The sequence below is a fragment of the Sus scrofa genome, chromosome 7, assembly GCF_054392235.1.
Source record: "Sus scrofa isolate SSC_HxYL_T2T_F1_AM1 chromosome 7, Sscrofa_HxYL_maternal_Yorkshire_Landrace_v2.0, whole genome shotgun sequence".
Lineage (NCBI taxonomy): Eukaryota > Metazoa > Chordata > Mammalia > Artiodactyla > Suidae > Sus > Sus scrofa.
Window position 1 is genome coordinate 13,429,483 of NC_139389.1, and position 13,772 is coordinate 13,443,254.

The window sequence follows — 13,772 nt, forward strand, 5'->3', positions numbered from 1 at the left end:
CCTCTCACATTGTAATGTGGTAAACTGATGAAGAACAAACCTGATTTTACCTCAACTATCCGGCACCATGATGACGCTAAAAACAACACACAAACACACACACCTTCATGCACACATAGGCACTCTGTTAAATTCTCCATTTCCACAGAAAGTTCTCTTACCCCACAGTAAACGCCCCTGGAGACTGGTTAAATGGAAAGCCCCCTGAGCCCGAGGGCTGGGCTGAGGCTGCAGGTATGCTGGGATTTGCACCAAATGTGAACACTCCTGATGGATTGTTGTTTGTGAAGTTGAAATTTGTAGTGCTGCTACCGAACTGGAAAACGGAACCTACAACAGTTGAAGCAGAAAAACTTTATTAAGGTAAAAACGATGGTTTTTCTAGTAATGATTCTGACCCTTCATGTACAAAAACATGCAAAGGGTTAAACTCTCTTATGGTCGCTTGAAGAAAATGAAGACTTTCCTCCACTGACACAGTACATACCTGACACCCTCCGCAACAAGTCACCCAACTTAACCAACACCCAGACGAAAAGGGCAGAGCCGACTTTTGGTTAAAGACAGCAGAATCAACAAACACATTTAGCTCTAGCTTCTTCAAAAATTATGTTAAAATAACAGTAAAGGGATTTTTACAAAGATAGGGAGAGAGGGGCCAACAGCAAAAAAAAAAAAAAAAAAAAAAAAAAAAGCTGAAAGGCTGGCTGGGGCCAAACACTAACCTAGCAGCAAGGGGAAGCACACAAGTCATTCCATGTACACTAAGGGTACCCAAAAGGTTTAGGTTCCAGCTACGCCTGGAAGTGAGAACAAAAGAACAGCTAAAAGGAAAAAAAAAAAAAGGAAGGATGGCAGAATATCTGTTTAAGAAGCATAACCCAGGGAGTTCCCGTCGTGGCGCAGTGGTTAACAAATCCAACTAGGAACCATGAGGTTGCGGGTTCGGTCCCTGCCCTTGCTCAGTGGGTTAACGATCCGGCGTTGCCGTGAGCTGTGGTGTAGGTTGCAGACGCAGCTCGGATCCAGCGTTGCTGTGGCTCTGGCGTAGGCTGGTGACTGCAGCTCCAATTCGACCCCTAGCCTGGGAACCTCCATATGCCGCGGGAGCGGCCCAAGAAATAGCAACAACAACAACAACAACAAAAAAAAAGAAGCATAACCCAGACCAATCCTCCCCAAAACCAAATGGGATGCTAATTCTCCCCTACTTAGCAGAAGACAGAAGTTCAGCCTCTGGACTGGTTCACCACACATAAAAGCAAGGATACCATACTGAAAATACCAAGATTGAGAGTAGGTTGGAACAACGCATACTGGCAATCAGGAGTATATAAACCCTCAGGCAGGACTGGAAGAATCTCCTCTGGGGAATCTAAGAGTCTAAAAGGAAAGACCTAAAGACACTATCAACCAGTTCTTTGCAAGCAAATAGGCCAGTTAGATAAACCTACAATGAAATTCAAGATCTGTAAGCCTTATCCATGTTCAAAGAATTATGAAATGGTATTTCGGTGTCCTATACTCAACAAAATTACACATAGAGTGGTAGAAAATATTTGTAAGCCATTTATCTGATAAAGGGCTGATATCCAAAAATATAAGGAATTCCTACAACTCAAGACCATAAAAGCAAACAAAAGAATCCCTCAACCCACCAAATAATCCAATTAAAAAATGGGCAAAGAACTTGACATTTCTCCAAAGACGGCATACAGGTACATGAAAAGATGCTCAACCTCACTAATCTTAAGGGAGAAACGCTAATCCAGACCATCAAGAGATGTTAATTACCTCACACCTCTCAGAAAGCCTATTATTAAAAAACCGAGAATAAGTGTTGGCAAGGATGTGGAGAAAAGGGATCGCTTGGGAAGTTGGTAGGAATGTAAAGTGGTGCAACCACCACAGAAAACAGGATGGAGGTTCCACAAAAAGTTAAAGACAGGACTACCACATGACCTGGCAATCCCATTCTAGGTATTTAGCTACTTGGACTCTCTCATACACTGCAGCATTATCCACAATGGTCAAGACGTAAAAACAACCTCAATGTCCACAGACGGAAGCACAGATAAAGAAAATGGTATACATACACAAAATGGAATATTATTCATCTTGTAATATGGGAAAACTGGAGGACATACATTATGCTAAGTCAAACAAGCCAGTCACAGAAGAACAATACTGCATCATTTCACTCATATGACGTATTGAAAGTAACCAAACCCACAAACTAAGACTGGCTGCTGCAAGGGAGGGGGTGGGGGTAGGAAGAAATGAGGAGTTGCTATTTAATAGGTACCAAGTCTCAGTTATGTAAGATGCCCACCTCCCAGAGCTCTGCTGCCCAGCACTGTGCCTAGAGTTAACAGTACTGCACTGAACACTTAATCTGGTGAAAGCGTAGACAGATCTCATGTTAAACATTCTTACTACAATCTAAAAAACCCTAAATGCTGGAGTTCCCAACGTGGTGCAATGGTTAACGAATCTGACTAGGAACCATGAGGTTGCGGGTTTGATCCCTGGCCTTGCTCAGTGGGTTAAGGATCCGGCGTTGCCATGAGCTGTGGTGTAGGTCTCAGACGCGGCTCACATCCCGCGTTGCTGTGGCTCTGGTGTAGGCCAGTGGCTACAGCTCCGATTCGACCCCTAGCCTGGGAACCTCCATATGCCATGGGAGCAGCCCTAGAAAAAGGTAAAAAGACAAAAAAAAAGTAAACCAATAAAAAATAAATAAAATAAAAAACCCTAAACACTAGTTTTGAGGAAAATATTTCATAAGAAACACTAAGACCAAAACAATAATAAAGAAATGCAATTTGGAGAAAACTAAGCAAAAGCTCTAAGAGAAAAACAAACAAAAAACAAACTGCATCACTGACACCCTCAAGAGATCAACGGGTAACTCTTTTTTTGGTCTTTTTAGGGCCACATGTGTGGCATATGGAAATTCCCAGGCTAGGGGTATCAGAGCTGTAGCTGCTGACCTACAACACAGCCACAGCAAGATGGGATCCGAGCCAAGTCTTCGACTATATACCATAGCTTACGGGAACGCTGGATCTTTAACCCACTTGAACAAGGCCAGGGATGGAACCTGCAACTTCATAGATACTAGTCAGATTTATTACTGCTGAGCCAGGAGGGGCATTCCCAACAGGTAACGCCTCTAAAACAAAAGCTGAAGGATAGATATAAAAAGGAAACATCCACAGAACAAAGAGGACCATTTGGAAATTAAAAAGTACAACTAGTGAAAGTAAAATATCAACCAATATGGTAAAAGATAAACTGAAATCTTCCCAGAAAGTACAACAAAGACAAAATGTGGGGGAAAAAAAGAACAGGAGTTTAAAAAGTATGAGAATGAGACACAAAATCTTCAAAGAAATCATTCAAGAAAATTCCCAAAAATAAATCACACAAAAGGACACACAGCATTCCTAACATATATGGATAAAAATACATCCAAACCAAGGAACATCCTGGTAAGTGAGAACACTAGACACAAACGAAAAGATTCTAATTAGATTCCAGGCAGAAATAAAGGTTAAAAAGCAAAAATAAAAGAGACTTTGAGGACAACTCTGGAAGCCAGAATATCCACAATGGAGAAATACTTTCAAAATTATGAAGCTGATTTCCAATACAAATCTATATTCAATCAAAATCTTACCCACCATGAAGGCCAATGAAGATCCTTCAAGAAATGTTTAAGGTCTCAAACTTTTCTTCCCTAAATCCTTAAGAAATCACCGGAAGATGTTACTCTCTCAAAACAAGGAAATAAGAAGAAGACATGACACCAGCAAACAGATTCCTGTGAGAGGAAGCTAAAAGGAATCTCCATTAAAGTAGTTAATAAGAGACCCCCAAGACCAGTTAGACAGCAAACTGAGAAAGTTTGGTGGGAGAAGAGGGTTAAAAGATATGTGAAGGCCATTATTACCCTGATACCCAGACAACACAAAGATATCAAAAAAAGAAAATTACAGGCTAACATCATTGATGAACGTAGATGTAAAAATCCTCAACAAAATATTAGCACGCCAAATCCAACAATACATTAAAAGGATCATCCATCATGATAACCAAGAGTGTAAGAATTTTTCAATACATACAAATCAATGTGATTCATCACATTAACAAATTTAAGAATAAAAATCATATGATCATCTGAAATAGATGCAGGAAAAGCTTCTGACAAAATTCAATGCCTATTTATGATAAAAACTCTCCAGAAAGTGGGCACGGAGGGAACATACCTCAACATAATAAAGGCCATATATGACAAGTCCATAGCTAACAACATCCTACTCTACTGAAAGCACTTCCTCTAAGATTAGGAACAAGACAAGAATGTCAACTCTCACCATTTTTATTCAACATAGTTTTGGAAGTTCTAGTCATAGCAATCAAGACAAGAAAAAGAAATAAAAAGAAATACTGTTTGCAGATGATATGATGCTATACACAGAGAATCCTAAAGATGCCACCAGAAAACTACTAGAGTTCATTGATGAATTCAGCCAAGTTGCAAGATACAAAATTAATATATAGAAATCTGTTGCATTTCTACACACTCACAATGAGCTATGACACAGAGAAATTAAGGAAAAAATCCCATTTACACTTACACCAAAAAGAATAAAATACCTAGGAATTAGCCTACCCAAGGAAGTAGGTAAAAGACCCGTACTCAGAAAACTGTAAGACACTGATGAAAGAAACTGAAGGTTAAGACAAAGAGATGGAAAGATGGAAAGATATACTGTGTTCATAGACTGGAACAACTAATATTGTTAAAATGACTCAACAGATTCAATACAATGCCTATCAAAATGCCAAGGGCATTTTTTACACAACTAGAACAAACAATTTTAATATTTGTATGGAAATACAAAAACCCCAAATAGCCAAAACAATATTGAGAAAGAACAGAGCTGGAGGAATCATGCTCCCTGACTTTGGACAACACTACAGAGCTAAAGTTATCAAAACAATATGGTATTGGTACAAAAAGACACAAAGACCAATGGAACAGATAGAAAGCCGAGAAATAAACCTACACACTTATGGATAATTAATCTACTACAAAGGAGGCAATTAATATACAATAGAGAAAAACAGTCTCTTCAATAAATGGTGCTAGGAAAACTAGACAGCTACAGGTAAAAGAATGAAATTAGAACATTTTCTCACATCATATACAAAAATAAATTCAAAACAGATAAAAGACCTAAAAAACCAACCTACTAAATGGGAAAAAATATTTGCTAATGATACGACCAATAAGGGGTTAATATCCAAAATATATAAACAGCTTATACAACTCAACATCCAAAAAATAACCCAGTTAAAAAATGGTCAGAATAGAGTTCAGGCTGTGGTACAACAGAATCAGCAGCATCTCTGCAGTGCCAGGACACAAATTTGATCCACAGCTGGCACAGTGGGATAAAGGATCTGGCATTGCTACAACTGCAATGTAGGTCAAAGCTGTAGCTCAAATTTGATCCCTGGCCCAGGAACTCCATATGCTGCAGAGAAGCCAAAAAAAGAAAAAAAGAAAAGGTGGGGAGGTGGAGGGCAGAAGACATGGACAGACATATACCCAAAGAAGAAATACAGGCATATGAACAGATGCTCAACATTGTTAATCATCAGAGACATGCAAATTAAAATCACAATGAGACTGATAAGACTTGGAGGGTATTATGTTAAATGAAATAAATCAGAGAAATATTTTGACATCACTTACATGTGGAATCTAAAAAATACAACGAACTAGTGAATATAACTAGTAAAACTCACATGTATCAAGAACAAACTAGTGGCTACCAGTGGGGAGAAGAAAGGTGGGGGGAGGCAAGACAGGGATCGGCGATTAAGAGAGAAAAACTATTCTGTATAAAATAAGCTAAAAAAATATATTGTACAACACAACGAATATAGCCAGTATTTTACAATAACTATAAATGGACTATAACCTTCAAAAATTGTGAGTCATGGAGTTCCTTTTGTGGCTCAGTGGTAACGAACCCAACTAGTATCCATCAGGATGCAGATTCAATCCCTGGCCTTGCTCAGTGGTTTAAGGATCCAGCACTGCCGTGAGCTGTGGTGTAGGTCCCGGCTGTGGCACAGACCGGCAGTTGCAGCTCCAATTCAACCCCTAGCCTGGGAACGTCCATATGCTGTGGGTGCAGCCCTGAAAAAAAAAAAGCAAAAAATATTAAAATATCTTTTTAAAACTGCATCACTACTGTACACTTGTAACTTATATAATATTGTACATCAATGATATATATCATTTAAAAAGTAAAACATGGAGTTCCCGTCATGGCTCAGTGGTTAATGAATCCGACTAGGAACCATGAAGTTGCAGGTTCGATCTCTGGCCTCGCTCAGTGGGTTAATGATCTGGTGTTGCCATGAGCTGTGGTGTAGGTTGCAGATACGGCTTGGATCTGGCATGGCTATGGCTCTGGTGTAGGCCAGTGGCTACAGCTCCGATTAGACCCCTAGCCTGGGAACCTTCATATGTCGCAGGTGCAGCCCTAAAAAAGACCAAAAAAAAAAAAATTTTTTTTTTAATAAAAAAAATAAAAACCAATCTAAAATCTTAAAAGAAAAAATGATGTAAGCTATTTCAGATACAAAAAAGTAGCCAAAGGAGTTCCCTTCGTGGCACAGTGGTTAACAAATCTGACTAGGAACCATGAGGCTGCGGGTTCTATCGCTGGCCTTGCTCAGTGGGTTGAGGATTCGGCGTTGCCATGAGCTGTGGTGTAGGTTGCATACTTGGCTTGGATCCCGTGTTGCTGTGGCTGTGGTACAGGCCAGCAGCTACAGCTCCGATTAGACCCCTGGCCTGGGAACCTCCATATGCCACTGGAGCAGCCCTTGAAAAGACAACAACAACAACAAAAAAGTAGCCAAAGTATTTAAAAATATTGAGAAGCTATCTATACAAATGGGAGAAGACAATAGCAAAGAGAAGGAATCACTGATGCTAAAGAAAACAAAATTCTGTATAGGAAAGAAAATCACAGTACATCATATAACATTTGCATACTCAGCATACTGATCAACCATCTATTAGGACTGAGGGCACTGTTTACCTATGTGAAAGAAAGCTAAACTCCAATTCCATATTGGGGGGGGTAATCAATAAATCCCCAAAGTCCCAATTAAAGTGGTTAACATGTCACAAAAACAGGAGAAATTTTGCTCCATGTACTAACTGACAAAATACTACTAAATTCAGAATACATAAAGAACTCCTACAAATCATTAGGCAAAAGCAAAACAACCTATTAGAAACATGACACAAAAAAATTATAAAGAGAATTCAAAAAAATGAAATTGCGTAGAATACAAACATGAGAATCCTCATATAAATAATGTTGGTAGGATGTGAACTGACACAATCCATCAGGAAAAGTTTGTATTAGAGTCCCCTGGTGGCACAGCAGGTTAAGGATCCAGCATTGTCACTGCTGGAGTGCAGGTCCAATCCCCGGCCTGGGAACTTCTGCATGCCACAGATGTGGCCAAAAACAAAGTTTGTATTATTTTTTGAGGTATCAGATATCTACCTTTCAATCTGTAATCCCTTTCCTGGGTATGAACCTTAGAAAAACATGCCTATGTGTCCCAGGGCACATATACAAGAACATGCAGAGTTGCATTTCCTAATAGCTGAGAACCACTCAGTCATCAACAGTATATGGAGAAACTGTGGTATACAGTGATTTATGCCACAGCAATGAAAAAACAAACTATAAGCAATAACACAAATGAACCTTACAAATAAGACAAAGTAAAAGGAGCAAGAATCGAAAGATTGAATACAGTTAAGATTCCATTTATACAGTTAAAAATCAGATAAAATTCTATTTTCCAGAGATGCTTATATCTGTAGTTTACCTTAAACAAAACCCAAGAAAACTGATTACCACAAAAGTCAAGACAGCATCTGTGTGGCTCACAGCATTAGAGAATGTGAACAGAAAGGGATAAGAAGGGGCTCCTGGGTGGTGGCTACACAAGTGTTTGCTTTATTCAGCATTACACTGTTCATTTATGTTTCTGGCTCCTCTATATGAGATTACATTTCACAAAGAGAAAACAGCTGCAGCTCTGATTCGACCCTTAGCCCAGTAACTCCCTTTAACCACAAGAGCAGCCTTAAAAAGTATACACAATGCAACTTATTACAAGGAAGTAACATCATTATAATACAACGTGACCAGCCATATAAAAAAAGCCACAGGAATGTTTATGCATATCCAGTGAAGAAGCTAGCTAGTATCATCAAATAGCAAGTGTCACAAGAGTTCCTGTCGTAGCCCAGCAGAAACGAAACCAACTAGGAACCATGAGGTTTCAGGTTCAATCCCTGGTCCTTGCTCAGTGGGTTAAGGATCTAGCGTTGCTGTGGCTGTGTCTGTGGTGCAGGCCGGCAGCTGTAGCTCTGATTCAACCCCTAGCCTGGGAACCTCCATATGCTGCAAGTATGGCCCAAAAAAGCAAAAAAAAAAAGAGAAAGTGTCATGAACAGAAATACTGTATGGTATCAGTTATGTGTGGAATCTAAAAAATACAACAAACTAGGGATTACTGGGGGGCTGGGAGGAGAGGTGGGATACCTCAGCTGGACTGCCCTAGGAGAGAGGACTAGGGCTGGGGTATAACCCTCCAAGGTAAATTCAAGCATAAAGAGGATCAGAAAGTACAGTTCAAATTTAGGCTAGAGTGCCCAAAAATTACAATGAGGGGAAATGGAACTGACTGAATCCAGTATCTAAATCAAACAGTAAGAAATAACTACATTTTAATCGAACACTTAAATAGCTTAAAAGTGCTTAACTGTGTGAAAGTTGGGAATTATTTATAGGTAAATCTAAACATACATGTCTCTACTCTGTCATGAAAGATGATTTAAAGAAAAGGATATGCATGGTTTCAAAGTTCACAGAAAATAATTAAAGTTGGATATAAACTACATCACAACAACATACTTACTGGAATTAGGAGCCGTTCCAGAGCCAAATGCAGACTGACTAGGCTGCTGTCCAAACACAGGAGGCTGGCTGCTGCTCGACACTGTCCCAAAAGTAGGTGGTGCAGGCTGAGAACCAGCAGAAAATAATGCTGCTGAAGATGCTATAGATCCAAAGCCTGGGGGATTAGGCTGGCTGGCACCTTGACTTTGACCAAATGTTGGGGTCTGGTTAGCACCAAACGCTGGACTGGCAGATGGTGCTGAAGGTCCAGTGCCAAAGACAAAGGAGGATCCTAGAGGTGCAGAGAAATTCTTCAATCAGCATGACAGCTAAAATGAGAGAATCCTCAAGAAATCTCTGTAAACTGAAAAGCAAACTTCAAGCTTCTTTTCAGACTCTTACCTTGCTGAACAAATCTCATCAATGGCAAGTGTTGAATAGAACACAACTCTCGCTGCCATTATTTAGCAAAATCACATAGAATCCACATCAACAAAAACTTCTATTAACAAGACTCCTATTTTGGCAGCCAAAAACTTTTAGGTAGAGAGGTTTATGTAAGAAGACAACTGATCTTCCATCAGAAATTTAACACATTGCAGAAATTAACTAATGTTGTGATTACGCATAATGAGGACTAATGCCTAATAAAATAATCTTCAGCGTCTGGCTATTTACAATTTAACATTTCAAAAAGAACACTTGAAAAAACTAAAGATTACACTCCTAATGAGATTAGAAAAATTTCTTCCAAGAGTTAATTACATTAAATTTGAACACAAAATGTAACTGTGAATAATTACAACATTGCCAGTAGAGATGACCTAAAGGCAGCCGTGCTCTTTTGGGGTATTATTTGCTAAGAGTTAATCTACTTTATAATTAAAGCCAATTCAACTGCAACATTTTCGTTTTTGTTAAACGTACCTGCAGAGCTTGATGTGGTTGTAGCGCCAAAGGTGAAACCAGAGGTTGCAGTATTATTACTGCTGGGTCCAGGACCAAAGACAAATGGGGTGACAGCTGTACCCGTGCTGGATGTGGTTGCTGGTTTGCTCTCTTGAGAAAACAGCAAAGACTGGGATGTACTGGATTCGGCCGAGTTACCAAAGGCAGAGCTGCTCACAGGATTGCTGGCCTGTCCAAACACAAAGGCAGCCACAGGTGCACTGGAGGACGTGGTGGAACTACCAAAAATGCCTCCCCCAGCTGAAGTGGCTGGTGTACTTGAATTGGAAGAATTGTTGTTCAAGAAACTAAAAACTGGCTTTGCTGCACCTTGATCTGTAAGACAGAAATTAAGAAACAAACAAAAATCTTTTAAGAACAAGTAATACCACAAAGCATTTTTTCCTACCCTAAAATCAAAGAGTCCTTTAGAAAACAGAATCATTGAAGTTTTTTATATAGATGTATTCATCAAATGGACATCTCTTCTATTTTATGGCTTATGGATTATGTCTTACATAGCAAAACCTTCAACATTCAGACTAATAAAAATACAAAATAATCCCTAAATCCAAATCTAACTGGATACTGTGTTTGGAGAGCAAATTCAAAGATTAGGAGATAGCCATACTTTTATAAATTTGATTTTATAATTTAAGTTTGCTGGATTATAACTTCAATTCAACTGAAGGGTAGCCAATTTTCTCTGCAGCCTTTTTTTTCCCCCCCTGTGGCCATGCCTGCAACATGTGCAAGCTCCCAGGCCAAGGATTCAACCCAAGCAGCTACAGTGACAATGCTGGATCCCCAAGCTGCTGCACCACAAAAGAATTCCTCTGCAGTCTTTACTGACTAATGTACTCTTTGCTCATTAATTTTAAACTTTATCTTCAAGACACAATAAATTTCCAAATATATGTACCCTCATTTCCTCTACAGTTACTGTTACCAGACTCTCTTAGGTACTGTAGCTTTGTGGCAGGGTTTGATATTACTAGAGCAAACTTGACTGTATGTCTGCCCTTCTCCCCAAAACTTCTTGTGCATTTTCCCTTCCTTATAAATTTTTTGGGGTCTTTTTTGTCTATTCAGGGCCATACCCAAGGCATATGGAGGTTCCCAGGCTAGGGGTCAAATTGGAGCTGTAGCCGCCGGCCTATACCAGAGCCATGGCAATGTGATATCAGAGCCACAAATGCAACCTATACCATAGCTCACCAAAATGCCGGATCCTTAACCCGCTGAGCGAAGCCAGGGATCAAACCCACGTCCTTGTGGATGCTAGTTGGGTTCATTAACCGCTGAGCCATGATAGCAACTCTTTCTCTTCCTTATGAATTTTAAAATTATGTTAGCTGGTCAAGCTCCACAAAAATTCCTCTAAGAACTGAAATCAGCGAGTTCCCACTGTGGCTTGGTGGATTAGAATCCAACATGCTATTTATAAGGATAAGGGTTCAATCCTTGGTCTCACTCAGTGGGTTAAGGATCTGCTGCTGCCACAAGGTGCAACATGGGTTGCAGGTGGCTCAAATCTGGTGTTGCCGTGGCTATGGGTTTAGGCCTGCTGCTGTGGTTCTGATTTGATCCCCTGGCCTAGGAATTTCCATATGCTGCACATGCAGTCATTTAGAAGAAAAAAAAGAGCTGAAAATTGGAGGTGAGATGGAGAGTAATGGATATTCTCATGAAAGAGCAAGTACAAAATGTGTCTTTTATGTTATCTTAATTATTTAACATGTTGCAAGTTCTGCTGACATTATAAAATACCAATTGGAAATGTTAGAAAATACAAATGGGATATGCTATCCAATTTTTTTGTTGTTTTTTTAGGGCTGCATCAGCGCATACGGAGGTTCCCTGGCTAGCAGTTAAATCGGAGCTATAGCTGCCCACCCTTCACCATAGCCACAGCAATTCCAGATCCGAGCCACGTCTGCGACCTACATACCACAGCTCATGGCAATGCTGGATCCTTAACCCACTGAGCAAGGCCAGGGATCGAACCTGCACCCTTATGGATACTAGACAGATTCATTTCCACTGAGCCACAATGGGAACTCCCACTATCCAATTATTAATCCTTGCTTTGAAGGAAAAATACAGACTTTTTTTTTCTATATGATAACCCTGAATCCAGCTACCTTACTGAAGATTTTTTTTTAACTTATTCCATTAACACTGTCTCATTTCCAATATCATCTACCAGACAGGGCTGGTCAAATTATAGTATAGGCACTTGCATAATTCACAGAAAATAGAGCATGGTAGCTCACTTTCAAGTTGTTTAATAAGAGGTTAAAAATCTTTAAATGGAAACAGTATAGTGATACCAGGATTACATCTGATTAGACCCTATCTCATTTTTCTTTCTTTCTAAATAATATTGTATAATTTGGTTTTTGTTTTCTTTGAAGGATGTTTTTAAATTTTCAATTAAAAATTTATAGACAAAAACTGCTCACCACCCATGTGGTGAATTCCATACAATGTCTTTTCAGCTTCATTTTTCATTTTCTTGTGTTTCCAATTTATTACTCAAAAATGCCCACGTTTTGATTCTTTGCTTGTCTGTATGTTGCTCTTATATTTGATAATATTTGGCTGGTGACAGAATTCTAGGGTTAAGACTTTTTAATTTGAGGACACCACTCTACTGTTTTTAGCATCTGATGTTACAAATTACAAGTCTGACCCTAATCTGATAACCTAGTCATCTGCGGCAAACTGCTTTTCAGCATTCAAGACTTTGGCTTTGGTGTCCTAAAATTTCACTAGTCTTTGACCAATCCTTACATCTGGGAAATTTTCTCCTGTCACTTCTTTGTTGTTTCCTCCACATTGTTCTCATCTTCTAAGCACGCCTACTCCAATGGAGCTTGTGGATGGAGCTTAGATCTCCGTTCCTTTGCGCTGTGTTCTGGGAAATATAGTTCACTCATCTGATTATCAGCTATGTTTTCTTCTGCAACTCAGCCCACATATGATTTTATTTCACCAACGATATGTTTTTAAATTTTAAAAATGCTATTTACAGAGTTCCCGTCATGGCTCAGTGGTTAACAAATCTGACTAGGAACCATGAGGTTGCAGGTTCAATCCCTGGCCTTGCTCAGTGGGTTAACGATCCGGCGTTGCCGTGAGCTGTGGTGTAGATCGCAGACACGGCTCGGATACCGAGTTGCTGTGGCTGTGGCGTGCGCCGACAGCTGTAGTTCCAATTAGACCCCTAGCCTGGGAACCTCTGCATGCTGTGGTGCGGCCCTAGAAAAGACAGAAAGACCAAAAAAAAAAAAAAAGCTGTTTACTTTTTTGACATTTTAGTTTTCATAATCATATCTATTTCCAAGGGATTTACTTGTTGTTTATGTTCCTTAAGTGCCAGGTGGGAGTTCCCATTTTGGCTCAGCAGAAACAAATTTGACTAGCATCCATGAAGAAGCAGGTTCGATCCCTGGCCTTGTTCAGTGGGTTAAGGATCTAGTGTTGGTTGCCATGAGCTGTGGTGTAGGAGACAGACGTAGCTCGGATCTGGTGTTGCTGTGGCTGTGGCATAGGCCAGCAGCTACAGCTTCGATTCGACCCCTAGCCTGGGAACTTCCATATGCGCTGGTGTGGCCCTAAAAGAAAAAAAAAAAAAAAAAAAAGAAAATCCAGGTGAAGACTAGCTGTCTCTACCTATTTGTAAATGAAAGCCTTTACATAAAGATTTTATTAGTTTCCTGAATAGTGTATGTCAATTGTGATTATAAAATCCCAAACAGAAGGGAGAAAGTCATGGACAAATGTGCAAATACTGCAGGCTTT

General features: G+C 39.7%; 1 protein-coding gene across 13 annotated transcripts in view; it reads right to left on the reverse strand.

Annotated features, from left to right (window-relative positions):
* The window catches only part of NUP153 (nucleoporin 153), an 88,700-nt gene that overhangs the window by 1,305 nt on the left and 73,623 nt on the right, over nt 1-13,772 (reverse strand). For all 13 annotated transcript variants that reach the window (XM_084967449.1, XM_084967446.1, XM_084967450.1 and 10 more), the window contains 3 exons: nt 9,945-10,301; nt 9,037-9,309; nt 162-330 (listed from right to left, as the gene is read on the reverse strand). In XM_084967449.1, coding sequence (XP_084823575.1) covers nt 162-330; nt 9,037-9,309; nt 9,945-10,301 — 799 coding nt within the window. The remainder of the gene's footprint in view (nt 1-161; nt 331-9,036; nt 9,310-9,944; nt 10,302-13,772) is intronic.